Source organism: Acomys russatus, chromosome 2 (genome assembly GCF_903995435.1).
Source record: "Acomys russatus chromosome 2, mAcoRus1.1, whole genome shotgun sequence".
NCBI lineage: Eukaryota > Metazoa > Chordata > Mammalia > Rodentia > Muridae > Acomys > Acomys russatus.
Window position 1 is genome coordinate 71,006,438 of NC_067138.1, and position 15,376 is coordinate 71,021,813.

The 15,376-nt window shown below is 49.0% G+C and overlaps 1 protein-coding gene across 7 annotated transcripts in view; it reads left to right on the top strand.

Annotated features, from left to right (window-relative positions):
* Positions 1-15,376, top strand: part of Znf618 (zinc finger protein 618) — a 152,893-nt gene that overhangs the window by 93,296 nt on the left and 44,221 nt on the right. For all 7 annotated transcript variants that reach the window (XM_051162985.1, XM_051162998.1, XM_051162994.1 and 4 more), the window contains exon 3: positions 10,911-11,170. In XM_051162985.1, the coding sequence (XP_051018942.1) occupies positions 10,911-11,170 (260 nt within the window). The remainder of the gene's footprint in view (positions 1-10,910; positions 11,171-15,376) is intronic.

Consider the following 15,376-nt stretch of genomic DNA (forward strand, 5'->3'; position numbering starts at 1 on the left):
AACTGTTTTAGCAGTCAGCATTACCATTCCTGATGACACACGAAGAGAAGGGCAGTGGGCAGGCTAGAGAATCCAGTAGTAGCTAGCTGTGCATCTAGTTTCTCCTTCTCCAGGCCCTCATGAGGCCAGCAGCAGGGCAGAGTCTACTGTAGGTCTGAGGGCTGTGTGCTTGAGCTAGGTGCTCCCTAGAGAGTGCTGTACTCAAGAGGTGGCTAGGTACAACAGATCTTAAAGTCTGACCGGGGATTGAAGAGGAAACCCAGCAGGGGGGAGGACTACAGAGCATCTGCTAACGTGGAGCCAAAAGGTAGAGGAACAGCCGTCCTGTGAGGAACGTCTCCCTGTCAGTCCAAGGAAGACGTTGGTGTCAGCAAAGGAGGGAATGGAGAGTTATTGAGTCTTAGCCTCCTCAGGAAATAAGGTCAGTGGTCAGAAAGAGAGTGTTAAGTCTAGTTCTGTGTCCTTTGGATGAAGAACTGCCCTCTGGGCACTAGATGCACCCATGTGTCCTGAAGTGGGTCTGTGTAGGACCTTAGCACAGACCCGTCCATGGCTTCTACTCCCCATCTGCCTGTTCAAAGCTTGCTGTGACATGGACAGTAGTGGATATGGCTGCAATTTCATTGGATGTGAGAGCAAGGAACAGGGCACATTTGGGACAGTTCAGAGTTATGGTGTTGCCAGGCCCATTGGCAAACGAAGGCCACATTTTTATTTAGAATGCTACTAGCCCTGGTCCCTTGTAATGGCCAGGTCTGGGCCAGCTTCCCGTGTTCCCATGAAGTAAGTTCTCAGCTTTAAGCAGAACACCCCATTTGCTGAATCTTGGCATTTGTGACTTGATGGGGTTGCATGAAACTCTTGCTTTTTCCCTGCTTTAGTTTTCAATTAATCAGGGAATTTTCTCTCAATATTTAAATCTTAATGCTGTCTCTCTGAGCGGCAATATTACTCAGTGTTGTGGCTGACTGACACCGTGCATTGAAGAAAATTAAGTGCCTAAGAATTATCTCAAAGTAATGATGTATTTATGCATTGTAGGTTATTTTGAGTTTCTAGAATGTTAAGAGTTGTTTAATAGGTTAATAGTTTTAATCTATTAATTTAATCTTTTCTTCTTGACTATTTATTAAAATACAGCAGCGATACATGACAGGAATAGAAGTATAGACAATTTGGGGGGTTATTGAGGGGCAGGCAATGGAGCAAGGAATGGAAACTTGGCCAGAATAGCAAGTACAGGCCCCAGGATGGTCCTCTGTCTCTCCAGCCTGAGGTCTCACTGCAGAGTCCTTTGGTGCCCTCCCAGTCTCTCTCTCAGAAGTTAGTCTCTTGGCTGCATATCCAGAGGACACATTGTAGCAAGCAGCCACTTGAGCATTGTCAGGGAGAATTAGAGGTTGACAGTGGGCACAAAGCCAGGTAGTTTTCTCTGTGGCGGAGAGGACCCCTCCACTGCTCACTGTCAATCCTGCGTAGCCCCTGTGTCTAGTGGGTTCTCCAGGACTCTTAACAAAGCAGCAGAAGATGAGATCCTATCTCTGTTTCTTGGCGTTCCTGATAATAGTTCAACATTTGTTTATTTGAGCCAACAGGTGTTTTACCATTCTCTCTTATTTTCAGAAGTGAAAACTAAACCTGTCCAAATAGTTAAAAAGACTCATCTTTGGAGTCAGGCAGACCCAGGCAGCATCTTCTTTCTGCCATTAAGAGGCTCAGGGACCCTGTAAAAGTCATGCTGCCATCCCCACCCCTGCCTTCTTACCTGTAGTATGGCAAGTGCCAGCCTTGTAAGGTGCCATACAGCACACCATAAGGTGCCACACTTGGCTATCACGCCATAGAGGTCTACTCCATCACCACTCCCCACACTGTGTGTACCATTCTCGTCATCACAGCATCACCACCAGCTTCACCTCTGCCACATGCACTGAGATGCTGAAGTCATTTTCTAGTTGTATCATTCTCTCAGAAGACCTTGGCTACTCCCCAGGCCCCAGGCCCAGAAAGTAAGCACAGCAAGTGGAGCTGTAGCCTCTGGAGATCTTTCAGAGTTATGTGGAAGTCAAAAGTGCAGATGGGGGCTTGGAGCAAGGCAAGAGTGGGTTAAGCCTGCAGGCTCCTGCCCCGTTAGAGGGACCCTAACCAGCATTTAGTGGTGTTTGCCATGGTAACGCCACAGTCTGAAGAGAGAATGTCAGTCTATTACGGGCATCAAGTGTTACATTTGAGACCCTAGGGAGAATAAAGATAAGCTCACAGTATAGGAACAAGGTTCATTCATTCACAAAATTGGTCTCCTTGGACCAATCTCCATCCCACAACACAAAGAGGGCAGCATGCAAGAGACACCCCTCCATGCTGTACTAAATAGTTCAGAGTGATGGGGATGACTATCAACTGTTAATGCTCTTTAAAAAAAAAAAAAAGGTATCTTATTTGGGGTATTGAAGCCTCCTACCTCCCTCCCTTACCCCTTACCCCTGTGTAAGAGAGAGGGGACATTTGTGGAGACAGGAGACACAGACCTCTTTACTTCTCTCGGCTGTTAAGGGTCATTTGAGTTCTTTTGGGGAAATACCAATCTCTGTCAACAGCAAATGCAGCAGGCCATATCCTCTGAGATGCTGCATTGAAATGTTTCACTCCATATCTCCAAGCCACCGTACCGTCCATCTCTGGCCTCTCCAAACTGCTACATGCCACTTGCCTCAATGCCACACATCATACTTTCTCTCTCCAGGCTCTTCTATTTATCTCTCTCAGATTCCTAAACCATGTCCCTCTCTGTGCCCCACAAGGCAGGCCATTACCAGCTGGCAAAGACCATGCCCTGTAGGAGGCAGTCATCAGCTGTGGCCATATATAGCCCAAGCTAACATCCCATACTTGAGATTAAAACAAAAACATATTTACATAACATAATTGAGTTAACAAAGAAACCAAACTTCCATTACAATCCATAAAAAGGGCTTGGCCTTGTCGGAAGCTGTAGCTACTACCATTGACCTCCCCAGTGAACAGGGTCTTGGCTAGCATCTACTGTGCGCCAGTGCTGTTCTTGGGACAGTGAATCAATGGGATCAAGTCCTGGCTTCTTGTAGCTCATATTCTAGTTGGAGAAACAGATGATAAAGTAGACAAAGGGATTATAGGAAATCTTAGCTGGGAAAGTACCTAGAAGCAATAAATGAGTTTTGATCTCAGAAGTGACATGACCTGGAGTGAAGTGGCAGTATCACTCTGTCTGGTCATCAGACATACATCTCAGAACAGTGGAAAGGAAAGAAGTTATAGCCAGACAAGAGGAGAGGGTGTGGCTTCCAGGTGGAGGCGTGGCTGAGCTTATAAGGGGAGTTTCAGGGCACACTTTGGAGGTGGCCTTGATGGGATTTGTTGGTGGGCATGTTGGTTGGGATGAGAGCAAAGAGAGATGAGTCTGGAGTCCAGGCAAGATGTTATAGAGGGTGGCATCTCTGTCTATTAGTCAGAGTTGGGAGGACTGCAGTTACAGTCTCACACCCAGTGTCATGGAGGAGAGCCCTGGTTTGTGAGGCAGGACTATCCTGAGCAACTGCTAAACTTACCGTATGTTACATTTGAGACAATAGATTTATGTTTACATAAGTCAAACAGTGAAGGGCAGTCTCAAGCCAGAGGAGTCATTCTGAGCTTTATCATCATATACTTAATATTTAAAATTATGAATGTCAGAGGCAGATATGACCATGTATACCTGGCATACTCTTACAGGTGGCAACTGAGACAGGTTCAGGAGTTCAAGGCTAGCCTGGGCTAAGTAGTAGGATCTTGTCTGAGATAGGCAAGAAAACACAAGTGTGTAGTATTTGCTCACTAAATGGGGGAGGCATGTGGGCAAGCGTAGAGGGGTTCTGCAGCTGCTTCTTGGGACATGCTAGCATACGGAGGTGTGAAGAGATGAGAATTCCACAAAATACACAGGCGTGGCCGGAAGGTGGGAGGCCCTCAGGTGAGTTTAGTGCAAAAAGGGAGGAAGAGATGGGTAGAAGAGAGTGCACCATCAGTGGCTGAAAATAGGAAACATGTTGGGTAGAAACCGAGACAGTTGCATTTAATGACAGAGGTCACAGGACCTCAGAAAAAGCAGCTCTGGGCACGCCACGGACACCAGAGGTCCTGTAGACTGAAGAAGTGTTGCCAGGGGCAGGGTCTGTGATAACCCACTGGCAGGAAGAAATGATCCGACTCAAGTCATCAGTAGGAGACCAACTTGGTGGGGAATGGTGGAGTGGAGCCTCTGCAGCAGGGTCACAGACCCCGAAGGCATGTAATGTGTGTTTCAGTGCTTTTCACATCCCTGCACCTGTGCGTCTGGAGAGAATAAATACGGTTTGAGTCATAGTAAAGTTTTATTCTGGATGAACTTAAGCAAGGCCCTGTTTGCGTGCTGCAAGGGAGGGCTTCCCGCCCCCCCTCACCGTCAACGCTGTTTTAAACATATGAGCACTGGGGTAAATGGCACCCCTGGAAGGAGTAGGGTGATCCTCTGGCTGAGACTAGGGGCACGGGTGAACACCCTGCTTTCTGTCTTACAGCAAGAGACATGCCTATGCATACAGCGTTCACCTGTGGGCTTTCGACATCTCAGATAGAGAAACTGAATCCCAGAAACCTTCCATGGTGTCATTGTGCTTGATGGTCCCAGCCGCTCAGAAGGTTCAGGCTCAGGAGTGTGAGACTGGCCTAGCCAGCATAGGGAGACCCAATCTCTAAGGACAAAAAAGTTTGTAAAATTAGTCCCAGGGAGTCATCAGAAAAAGCTGGGGTCAAGTCCAGGGCTTTATGTCTCCATTTAGTGGTACTTGGTAGAATTTCAATATTAGGTGGGGTTTTTTTTTTGTTGTTGTTGTTGTTGTTGTTTTTTTGTTTTTTGTTTTTTTTTGTGGAACAGTAGAGAAAACTGTACCTAAGAACAACATTGTCTGTCTCAGGTACCTAGGGTCACCTGGGACTTGTCTTCCACCACTCTCAGAAATCGCATGCCTTTGGCCTTGGAGCCACATGATAATGTTGTCTTAGGCTGTAGGCTTTGTGATAACTGGACAACAACAATAGAAGCCAGCATTGTTTTTACACTAAGTTGGCCATCATCGGGAGTTTTATGGCCAAGGGCATGCCCTTCATTTACCTGTGTGCACTGATGCTACTGTGTGCTAGGCCTTGTGCTGGAGCTGGGCCGTCCTCTGTCCTCTGTGCTTTGGGTTCCCCATCTGGCAGCTGGACGTGGAAGCTCAGGTGGAGTGGGTGGGTAAGACGCAGAGGAGGAAGATTGTTTCTGGAGCCTCACGCAGAGTGTTTGGGTGCAGCAGACTGCCCATATGCCTAGGACAATGAGCCAGGAACAAGATGAATGGGAAGTGGGTGATTCCGCTGCTTGGAGCCATTGCTTCAGAGTTATTTCTCTATAGTGTGTTTGTTTCCTGTGGCCTACCCAACACGCTACATTAGCCCCCCCCCACCCCACAGTTTCACTTTCTGTGGTTTCGGAACCATACCCACAAATATTAAACAAATTCCAGAAACATACAGCTTGTACGTTTTTTGAGTAACTTAACTATTCTTCAGGGTGTTGTCAAATCCTGTGCAGCCCTACTATGCTCAGGATGCCAGTCTGTGTATCCACACTGTGTGCCACCTTCCCCTTCTCGCTAGTGGCTATCTTAGTTCTCAGCTTGTGTGTGAGTAACCTGAATGTCACTTGATAGTGTTTTCAGGGTACAGAAGTCATAATGTAAAGGAGGCCTGATCACAGGTGCAGCGGAAGGACAGGATGCCGCTGGTGCGGTGTGCCAGAGCAATGGGGCACGTGGAATGTCAGCCCCTCCCAAGCTCCAAGCATACACAGTAGGGAATCTTGAATACATCCCTCACAGAGAAGAAGGGCCTGCTGCCCCTCAGAGTGGGTGGCTGAGAGCAACAAAAAGTTTATTCCTACAAAATCTCGAGCCAGAATTCAGAAATCAGTGGGCCATCAGGTTAATTCTCACTCTAAAAAATGCTTCCTCCTGCTACTGGCAGCTGTCACTGTTCCTTGAGTTATGGCCACATCTACCTGGATGTCAAATAAGCTTCCTTCATTTTCTCTGGGACCTCTTCTGTCTCAAGTATCTGTGCTCTCAGCAACACTTGCTAATTTGTATAGGATGAGTTCACTTCCAACATCTTCACATCTGCAAATGTCTGGTTGTTGTCATTTTTTGTTTTTGTTTTTTTCAAATAAGCTCACATTCAGAGTAGGGGAGCTGGTTCAGTGGAAAAAGTGTTGGCCATATACCAGGAGGACCAGGGTTCAGATCTTGAGTTCTTATACAAAAGTCAGGTCAGTGTGGTGGCATGCCTGTAATCCCAGCACTCACTGGAGAGGCAGGGAGAGAGACTCCTCAGAGCAAGCTGGCTAGCCATGAGCTCTGCGTTCAGGAAGAGACCCTGCCTTAGTAAAGCAAAGCAGAGAGTGATCAAAGATTCAGTTTAAGGGTCTTTCCCATAACCGCCCCCCCCCCCACACACACACAAAAGAAAAACTAAAAATATACATAGATTCTGTGATTAGGATGTAGATTCGCCCTTTTGGGGAACCTCTAATCACCCCACTACAAGGAAGAAGCACAAATATCTATAAGTCAGGAAATAAAACACAGTAGTATCTATTGAAAATGGAGGAAATGGCGTCTTAGAGTCCTCCTCAGGACCATCCCCTCCTTCCCAGCTGCCTGGCGCTTGGGAGCCTTTGCTACAGAACACCTAAACCCTCGAGGAACACACCTGGAGAAGCATTACCCACGAGGTAGGAAGGAGCTTTTAGCACCTCCTTGGGTGGGGGGCTAGTCAGTCTGATCTCTCTCCAGGCAGTCGACACACACAGTAACCAGAGGCCAGGGACAGCGGGTACTTACTGAGAAATACCCTTTTAGTGCCCATCTTTGGATTTTATGTTGAAGTGTGACTCGGGTTAAATATAAAATTCACAGCGTATCTTGAGCAACTATTTTGTAGTTATCTATATATAAATCTATTTTACAGCGACACAAATAGAATAGATTATGGAGTGTCAGCATGTAGATAGATTCCGAGTGCTTTTCCACTAATATACCTAATGATTCGTGCTGAGAATATTCAAGGGCTCCACTGTACATTTAAATGGATATAATTAAAATAATGAGCTCTATTTTAAAAAATGATATATGAAAAAAAATTTTTTAAGAAGTTGGAAGGAGCTGCACCACTAATTCAAAGTGATCTAAGTACTTGTGTGATGCCGTTGTTATTAGGACACCTAATTAAATACGGAGCAGCTAAGGAAAAGAGAGGTCTGGGCTTGTAAATCTCCATGCAGGAGTTGGGGAAGAGATGGAAGGTGCCTGTGTCCTTGGCACCACGAGCATTTACAGAAGGGGAGCCTGTGGCTCTTTGCCGGGCCATCGCGCACACCTGTGGTGAGAGAGTGGTTCTCGTGATCCCACTTCCCTGAGCTGAGTCAGGGGGGCTCAGGCTGGTCACACAGTGCAGCTGGATTTCCAGAGAGCAAGATCTTACTTATTTAGAATGTGGCAGAAGTGGGGGAGGGAGTATAAGGAGTCTACCTGCCCTTAGGAGGAAGTCATTCGCTCTTCTTCACTTTAGAACCCCGATGACTTGGCTGCAGGTTCCAGGAGTCGGGAGATGTGGCCTCCCATCCTGAGCTGGCTCCATGCCCTGAGATTCCCTATGGTATATTTCCACCCAGGCTTATTACAGGTGGATGTGACTACCGTCAGCATAGATCTGGCTACTGTCCCAGTGAGTCCTTGTGAGTCTCAGCTGGCAAAAGTCCCAATGCCCGTTTACCAGGAGGCAAGTCTTCTCTTGGCCATTAAGCAAGCACAGCATTTATGGAGTATCTCCGGTATGCTAGAGATACAGTGCTGCGCAGGATGCTCTGAGGGAGTGGACAATTTGGTGAGGCACTGTGGACTAGACAGTTTCAGACATTTCCAGGGCTGTGAAGAAAACAGAACAAGGTGATGACTGAGAGGCTGGCCAGTGAAGTCGAAAAGGGGGCAGGTGTGCCAAAGAGAATTCATAAGCATGCTGGATAGCTGCTTCCACAGAGGGACTATGCTGGGCAGGCTGCAAGGTGGCCAGAGGGACATCATGAACCAATGTCATTCTCAGGATAATGGTGTGACGTGTGTATGGATATCCACTTCAGGCCAGTGTCCCAGTTGGGCTCAAAGATGTCCCCACCCCTCCTAGTCTCCAGCAAGGATCCTCATTCACATAACAGACATGGAAATGAAGGCTCAGGGAGAGTTTTCTGACCAACATTTCAGGGTATATGAGCAAGCAGCTTAGAGTTCCACAGTCTATCTGACCCACAGGGCCTCTTGCTGCCCCACAGAGTGGCCTGGAACCAATGAAGACTTTGTAATCAAGAGACGTGTGGTCTCTTTGGCATGGTTAGTGGAGCTGAAATTGAGAACATGGTGGAGCGATATTTCTTCCTGTCCTGTTTCTGAGCTTTCACACCTTAGAGAGATCAAGATTCAGCCAGACCTCCGGCAGCTCTGTTTGGGTCTGAAAATGTGCTTCGTGGCCACCTTTGCTCAATCAGTATGTTCATGTCCATCTCAGGAGCAGCTGAGGTTCTCACTTGTAGCTCCCAGCAGTGGTGGAGCTAGGGTTTGGAGACCCATGAGTTGAATGCACTGCAGTCCATGTACTAGCATATATGCTATTTAAGGGACTTCCCTTGACTCTTCCATACTCTCTGTGTTAGTCTGTTTTCTGTGGATGTGATAAAATACTCAAGGCTGAGTGTTTATAAAGAGAAGAGGTTTATTCAGTTTACACTTGTGGAAGTTCAAGAGCCAGCATGAGTTCAGCTTTGGTGAGGCCACCTGGCAGATGGCTCCATAATGACCTAACAGCCTAAGGGGCCAAGTACTCTGCTAAGTGTTTTCTGTGTGTTCACTGATTAACTCTCATGTGACAACCTGTTAGCTGTGTGTTGCAGATGAGGAGACCCCAGCTTCAAGGTGAGGTCATGGGTCCAAGCTTCACATTAGGGAAGTAATAGCCAATCGCTATGCTGTTTTCCTCGGATACTGGTAGCAGCCCGCCCAGGTGGTTAATGGGGCACCAGGGATAGTGTTTCACCCAGCTGGAGGCTTGAAGTCAACTCAGGGGTCCTATGGCTTGGCCTCTGGGGAGGGGCCACTACCAAGCAGCTTACAGACAACCACTGTGTCCTCCATCGGAGAGAATAACTTTTGTACACTTATTTATTTATCTTGGACTGAGGGTGTGTTATAAAGTGTGTCGAGGTCAGAGAGCCACCTGTGGGAATCGTTTTTCTCCTTCCACCATGTGGGTCACGGGGATGAAACTCAGGTCATCAGGCTTGCTGGCAAATGCCTTTCCTGGCAAAGCCTTCTTGCTGGTCCAAAAATGCCTCTTATAAGTCACTAATCTCATCACGAAGGCTCCACCATGCTGATCTCATTTAACCCTAATTACCTCCCAATCATTCCAGCCCCAGAAACAGCCACAAACAGCGGTTTGGATATTAACGTGTGAATATGGGGGGCGGGGGATGGGCACAGTTTGCTTCAAAGAACCTCCCCAGGGGCCTTTCTCTTGTAGGCAGGCCCTCAAGGATTCTCTCTTTGCTCAGCATCAGCCTTTTCCTTCTCTGGGAGCAGCTGGAGCTGGGGGATCAGTTCATGCAATAAAACTATTGCCCCTCTCTGAGAGCAGCTGGAGCTGGGGGATCAGCTCATGCAGTAAAACCATTGCCCCCTCAGCTATTGGAGCTGCCAAGACCCGGAGGCTGTGGCTTATACAGGTCCCCACAGCAGGTCCAGGTAGATTCAGGACCAAGTTCCAGGTCCTGCCTCTCAGCTGTCCATGTCTTCACAGTGCTCCACTTTGCTTGTCATGTGACCAGGCCTGAACAAGCTTTGAGTGTAGGCTTCTCTGAGTAGACGAAAGGGCCAGGCCTAACCACGCAGCATCCCTGGGCCTGGAATGAGATTCGATTTTTATCCTGTGTCTGCCTTGCCTTCATCACCTCTTGAACAGAAGTCGTGAGGATAGTCCGCCTACTGAAAGGGTGTGGGAGCCTAGGGAGGATCATGTTGAAAGAGTGACATGAGTGTGGGGGCCAGAGCCCTGGCTGTGTGTGTTCGCCTGCGCCTGCTTTTCTGACCTCGGCAGGTAAGTCATGGCTCTGTTCCAAACTACCGAATGCACTCAGCTTCCTGTCTGGCTCTGTGTGACCTCAGTTTCCCTGAGGATGGTCATAAATGTTTGGAGAGCAGCCCTATGCTAAACTGTTGGCTCCATGACACCCTCACCACAAGAGCAAGCCTCTTGGGGCTGGAGTTTTCCCATCTGAAGTGGGAATAGAGAGGAGCTTGGATGTGATCTTGGCCCCGCTGCCAAGGAACAGAAACAGCGCAAGATACTTGGCATGCTACCATTGTGCTGCTCAGAGTGCTGTTGGCAGACCCCAGCTTGGCCTGGGCTTGTTAGAAATGGAGTCTCCGGCACTAGCCCAGGCTGCCTGAACCAGACCTTGCATCTTTCAAGGCCCCCCAGCTTAAAGTTGGACAGGAATACATTCCCAGCAGCCAGGGGTGCCCTTTGAGGTCACTTGTAACTCAAGTTGTGAAAAGTACAAACAAACATCAGGAGGTCAGCTGGGTGCTCTAAAGACCTCCATTTACCCAGATGTAAAATGGTGCTGTGTGAGAGGCCAAGGAGCCCTCCTTTTTTATTAATACACAGCCTTGTTGTAAGTCTGTATGGTGCTAAGGGCTGTTGGGTTCCCCCCTGTGTGTTGGTAGTCAGTTCTGGGTCCCCTCTGAACAGCCTCTCTTCTTTCCCAGGGAGCGCTTAAAGCGCAGTCAAAAGAGCACCAAGGTGGAGGGCCCAGAGCCAGTGCCCACTGAGGCCTCGCTGAGTGCTGAGCAGGGGACGATGACGGAGGTGAAGGTGAAAACAGAACTCCCGGATGACTACATACAGGAAGTCATCTGGCAGGGTGAGGCCAAGGAGGAGAAGAAGGAAGTCAGCAAGGATGGGACTGGCGATGTGCCTGCTGAGATCTGCGTGGTGATCGGTGGCGTCCGCAACCAGCAGACCCTGGGTGAGTGCCTGAGTGAGGACTAGGACCTGAGTGAGGGTAGAAATGAGTGACCAGAAAGGCTGGTGTATCTGAGAGTTAACCTTCTGTGGCTTGGGAGAGAGTAGGCCCCAGGGAGAGAGTAGAGCTCCTGAGTGTTGCCTGTGCATGGTGAGTTCTAGCCTGGAGGGTTCACTTTCTGCCTGGTGCAACAAGACCTCCATACACTGTCAAGTTCCTGTTGAGGTCAGATATTTAGAATGTCTACTGGCCCAATGAATCACGCCTTGAGGCCCCCAAGCTCCTGATGGAGAACCAGCACAGGTCCTTACTGCTTGTTTGGTGTCCCAAATGCATGTCCTGTCTGCTTTGTCTCTGACTTGACTGGGGACATTTGGGGAAGTTCCCAGTGCGGGCCTGTCCTGGGCAGACAGATACATGCCTCTCTGTATCTGAAAGAGTCTCATAGTAACCTGCTCTGAGGCAGTGATTCCCCCTTTAGCCTTCTAAGGGGACTCCCCACTACTGCCAGATTTAAGGACTCAGATGACCACAAGGCCCTGGTAGACTGACTTAGCATTTGTAGACAGTGCCTGAAGTACAGGAGGTGGGGACTCTGTCTAACTGCCCTACAGCACAATGCTTGACAACCTCTTCAGAGTCATCTCAAGTGGCTTGGCCCTGCCAGATGTCTGCACAGATCCTGTGCCCGCCATGTGAACATTTTGGTGTGATTTCTTTTGGCTTTCAACATTGGCTCTCAGGTTGGCTTTTGAAAGCTGCCAAACAAAACGTATCTGTGGCTCAGCATTGTTCAGTGAGCCACGGCTTTGAATCCCAGAGAGATGCCCTGCTACAGAGGTGCTACCTAGCCTGTCCCTATGTGTCCATGTCCATCTTCCTCTTTCTCCAAGGGTACCATGGCCAAAGTGTTCTTGGGCATGGCCTTCTCTCCTCCATGGTCATCTACCCAACACTGGCCTGACCCTGCTGTCTTCTAGGCGCTTCTGTCTCCCTGGCTTGCATACTGTTTGTGGCCTCCCAGGCCTCATAGGGGATATGCCCTTTGTTTCCACGATGCGCCCTCAAGTTCTGATGCCTGTTCTCCTTAGCTGCTGGCCTCAGCCTCCTGCTCCCTTCTCAGCTCTTATTCTGTGGCCCCACATGGGTCAGCACAGCATCCCATGGCCAGCCTCACTTTTGTGTCTCTCTACCTGACACGCCCTGTTCAGCTGGCTGCAAGGGAGCCATAGCAAATACAAAAGACACAGCCTATTGTCTCTCTTTACAAACTTTGAGACTGACTCCTGCCATCTCCAGAAGTATGGCCGCGACACCGAGGTCTTCCGTTGTCCCTTCCTGTCTGCTCTTCTTGCCCCACTTCTGGGAGGAGTACCTCCACCCATTCCCCAAGTCCAGTTTGTCCCTCAAGACCAGTTTCAGGGCCACCTCCTCCTTCCTTCCCTGATCTCCTCTGGTCAGAGGGATCGACATGAACTGTGTCTGTTCCCTGCTGAATTTAGGAGCCCCTAGAGGTTGGATCTCTGGGACCTGCCTGAGTTTTGCTCCCTACTCCTACTCCACAGTACCTAGCAAGGCGCTGGCTGGTGGGAAGCTATGTTGGTTGTGGTACTGTGACTGTCAGGATGGGGCTAGGTGACGTCACAGTAATGAAAGGTCTCAAAAGTTGTGGTAACTGAGAACCCCCAAAATGTATCTCTTCTTGAAACTGTCCACTGGGCCTCACACGGGCCTCTGCTTATCTCTAGACTGTAGCAGAAGGTAGCCATTTTCACAGATGGACAGATGGCAGAAGAGAGCAAGCCCTAGATGAACTCAAGCAGGCCATTGGCTGACACAGCCAGAAAGAGGGGGTGTAGCTTCCAGTTACAGCTGTCAGACATGGCCCCACCTTATCCGAGGGGCCTGGAAAATGCCCATGTCCCGCAGGCAGCACAAAGGGCAGTTGGACACACGAAGATGTTTGGTGGGGAACCTTGCCTGACTTCTGCCTCTCAGCAGTCACCCCCCCACCCACTCCCCAAACCAAAGACCAAGCTTTCTCCAGAATCTCTGAATGGAGAAGAGGCATGCCTTTAATCTCATTGATGAGGGGATGTTAATACTCTTTAATCCCAGAAGCCATTGCTGCCTTTCCCCAGCTGTCCTGTGAAGGGTAGCGAAGTGCAGATCTGGTCAGAGAGGCTTCCAGCAGGCAGGCCAGGGAACTCTGGAGGGCCTTCCCTGAGCCAGTGGCCTACACGGTGGAGGCCCTGGCCCCTCACTCCTCTTGCCAGCCACAGGTGCCCATTTTTCACTCTGCTGCTGCTTGACATCCAGGTCTCTAGCCACACTGTCCTTTCGTGTCCTCATCTGTCCTCATGGATGTGGGAGTCGATCCGGTAGTAGACAAAACAGTGTTGACTGAGGAGCTCATCTCTGTGGTGCCTGTGCTGGAGAGAGTATCTAGGTTCTCTGAGGCATAGTCTGAGGCGTCTGTGTGCCGCAGTCCCCACCGTACAGATCCATGCTTTATGTGAGGAGACACGGGTTGTGCTGAGTGCCCGGTGCTGTGCCTGGTGGACAAGCTTGCCAGAGTGCAATCTGAGTGTTGGTAATGTGAAGTACCTCTTCAGTACCTGTTTTTCTTCCTAATCAAAGAATTCAGCCAGTGTGATCTGGACTGGGGGTGGGGATGAGAAAGAAAGTCAGCATCAGGTGACTTTCTGTTCCCTTCCAAGTTGGCCTCCCTAGAACTCAAGTCTTGAGTATCTTCAGTAATTTCCCCATAACCTTCTCATAGCACACTCTGGTAGAAGAGGCTGTAGACACCCAAGAGATGACCCCAAGGAAAATCACCCTGTGGTTCCTCTCCTGTACCCAAGGCATGTCATTCTTGCTGTGTAGTTTGTGGTCAGGCTCAGAGGAAGCTGCCCTGACCTTGTTACCAACCAAGGAAGCCATGGAACGAACCCAGGGTCTGTCTGTATAGGAAGAGAAACATGCTCAACTCCTGCTGGCCGGTGGGTTTTATCTGAAGCTCCAGTCCTGCTCTCATCTATGGCTGCAGGGAGTTCAGTGTGAGAATCTTAAAGAGTGAATGGTTGACTGGTAGAGTCTGTGCTGGATGTAGGTGTAGACAGCGGGGCTAATGCATGCTGTTGATGGACCAGACCCTGTCATTTTATAGGGAGGCAGATCTTGTGGGAAGCAGGAGAGTTCTCAGCCACACAGCACGCTGGTGGCGTATTACTCCTGATAGCATGTACGTTACTCCTGCTTTTGGGCATAAAGGGTACTGGTGTGTGTGCCTTCTCTACTCCCTGGTTTCTTTCCTTTTTTTTTTTTTTTAAAGTATTTATTTATTTTAACCTTATGTACATTCATGTTTTTGCCTGAATGTATGTCTGTATGAAGGTGTCAGATCTTGGAGTTACAGAGAGTTGTGAGCTGCCACATGGGTGCTGGGAATTGAACCCAGATCCTCTGGAAGAGGCATAAGTGCTCTTAACCACTGATCCATCTCTCCAGCCCCTCTGCCCTGGTGTCTACATGTGCCGAGCTCATGCTCCTGAGACACTCTCAGACAAGCATGTGCTTCGCTCACCCAGCATACTCTGAGGCCAGAAACATGCTCTGAATAGAATTGGTGGCCTTGTCCAGTCACACAGCTCTGGGCAATGGGAGCCTTCCCAAGTCCTCACTAGACCTAAGCCATCAGACAGTTTTTCCAGTGACACAAACATTATCCAAGGCATCTGCCTTGGAGGAATCAGGGTCATGGCCACATGGATGACATTGGCTCAGAGGATTCTGCTGTGGATATTGGTGTCAGAAGGTTGGTGGATGCCTTGAGAGGACCTGTGCTGAGAAGGGCATATTTTGCTCCTAGCATGTCAGTGCAGCTACAGTTGGCATGGGATTTATGGGCTAGACCCAGGGTTTTTTTTTTTTTTTTTTTTTTTTTTTTTTTAGCAAGAGCAGAGATGATGCCGAGCTTGACAGCATTGTTAGACAAAACCAGAAGTGAATGGATGAGTTAACAGATACCTTGCCCATCTGACAAGTTATGGCCATAGCTCTGCTCTACAGCCTGGGGAGGGGCTGGAACACATGAGGTTTTAGTGCCCTTATGAAGAATGATGCAAGCAGGCACCACTGTGGCCACTCCCAATGCATTGTGGTAGGCATCATTAGCTGACTGCTGCACACTGTTCTGTCAGTGTTCCT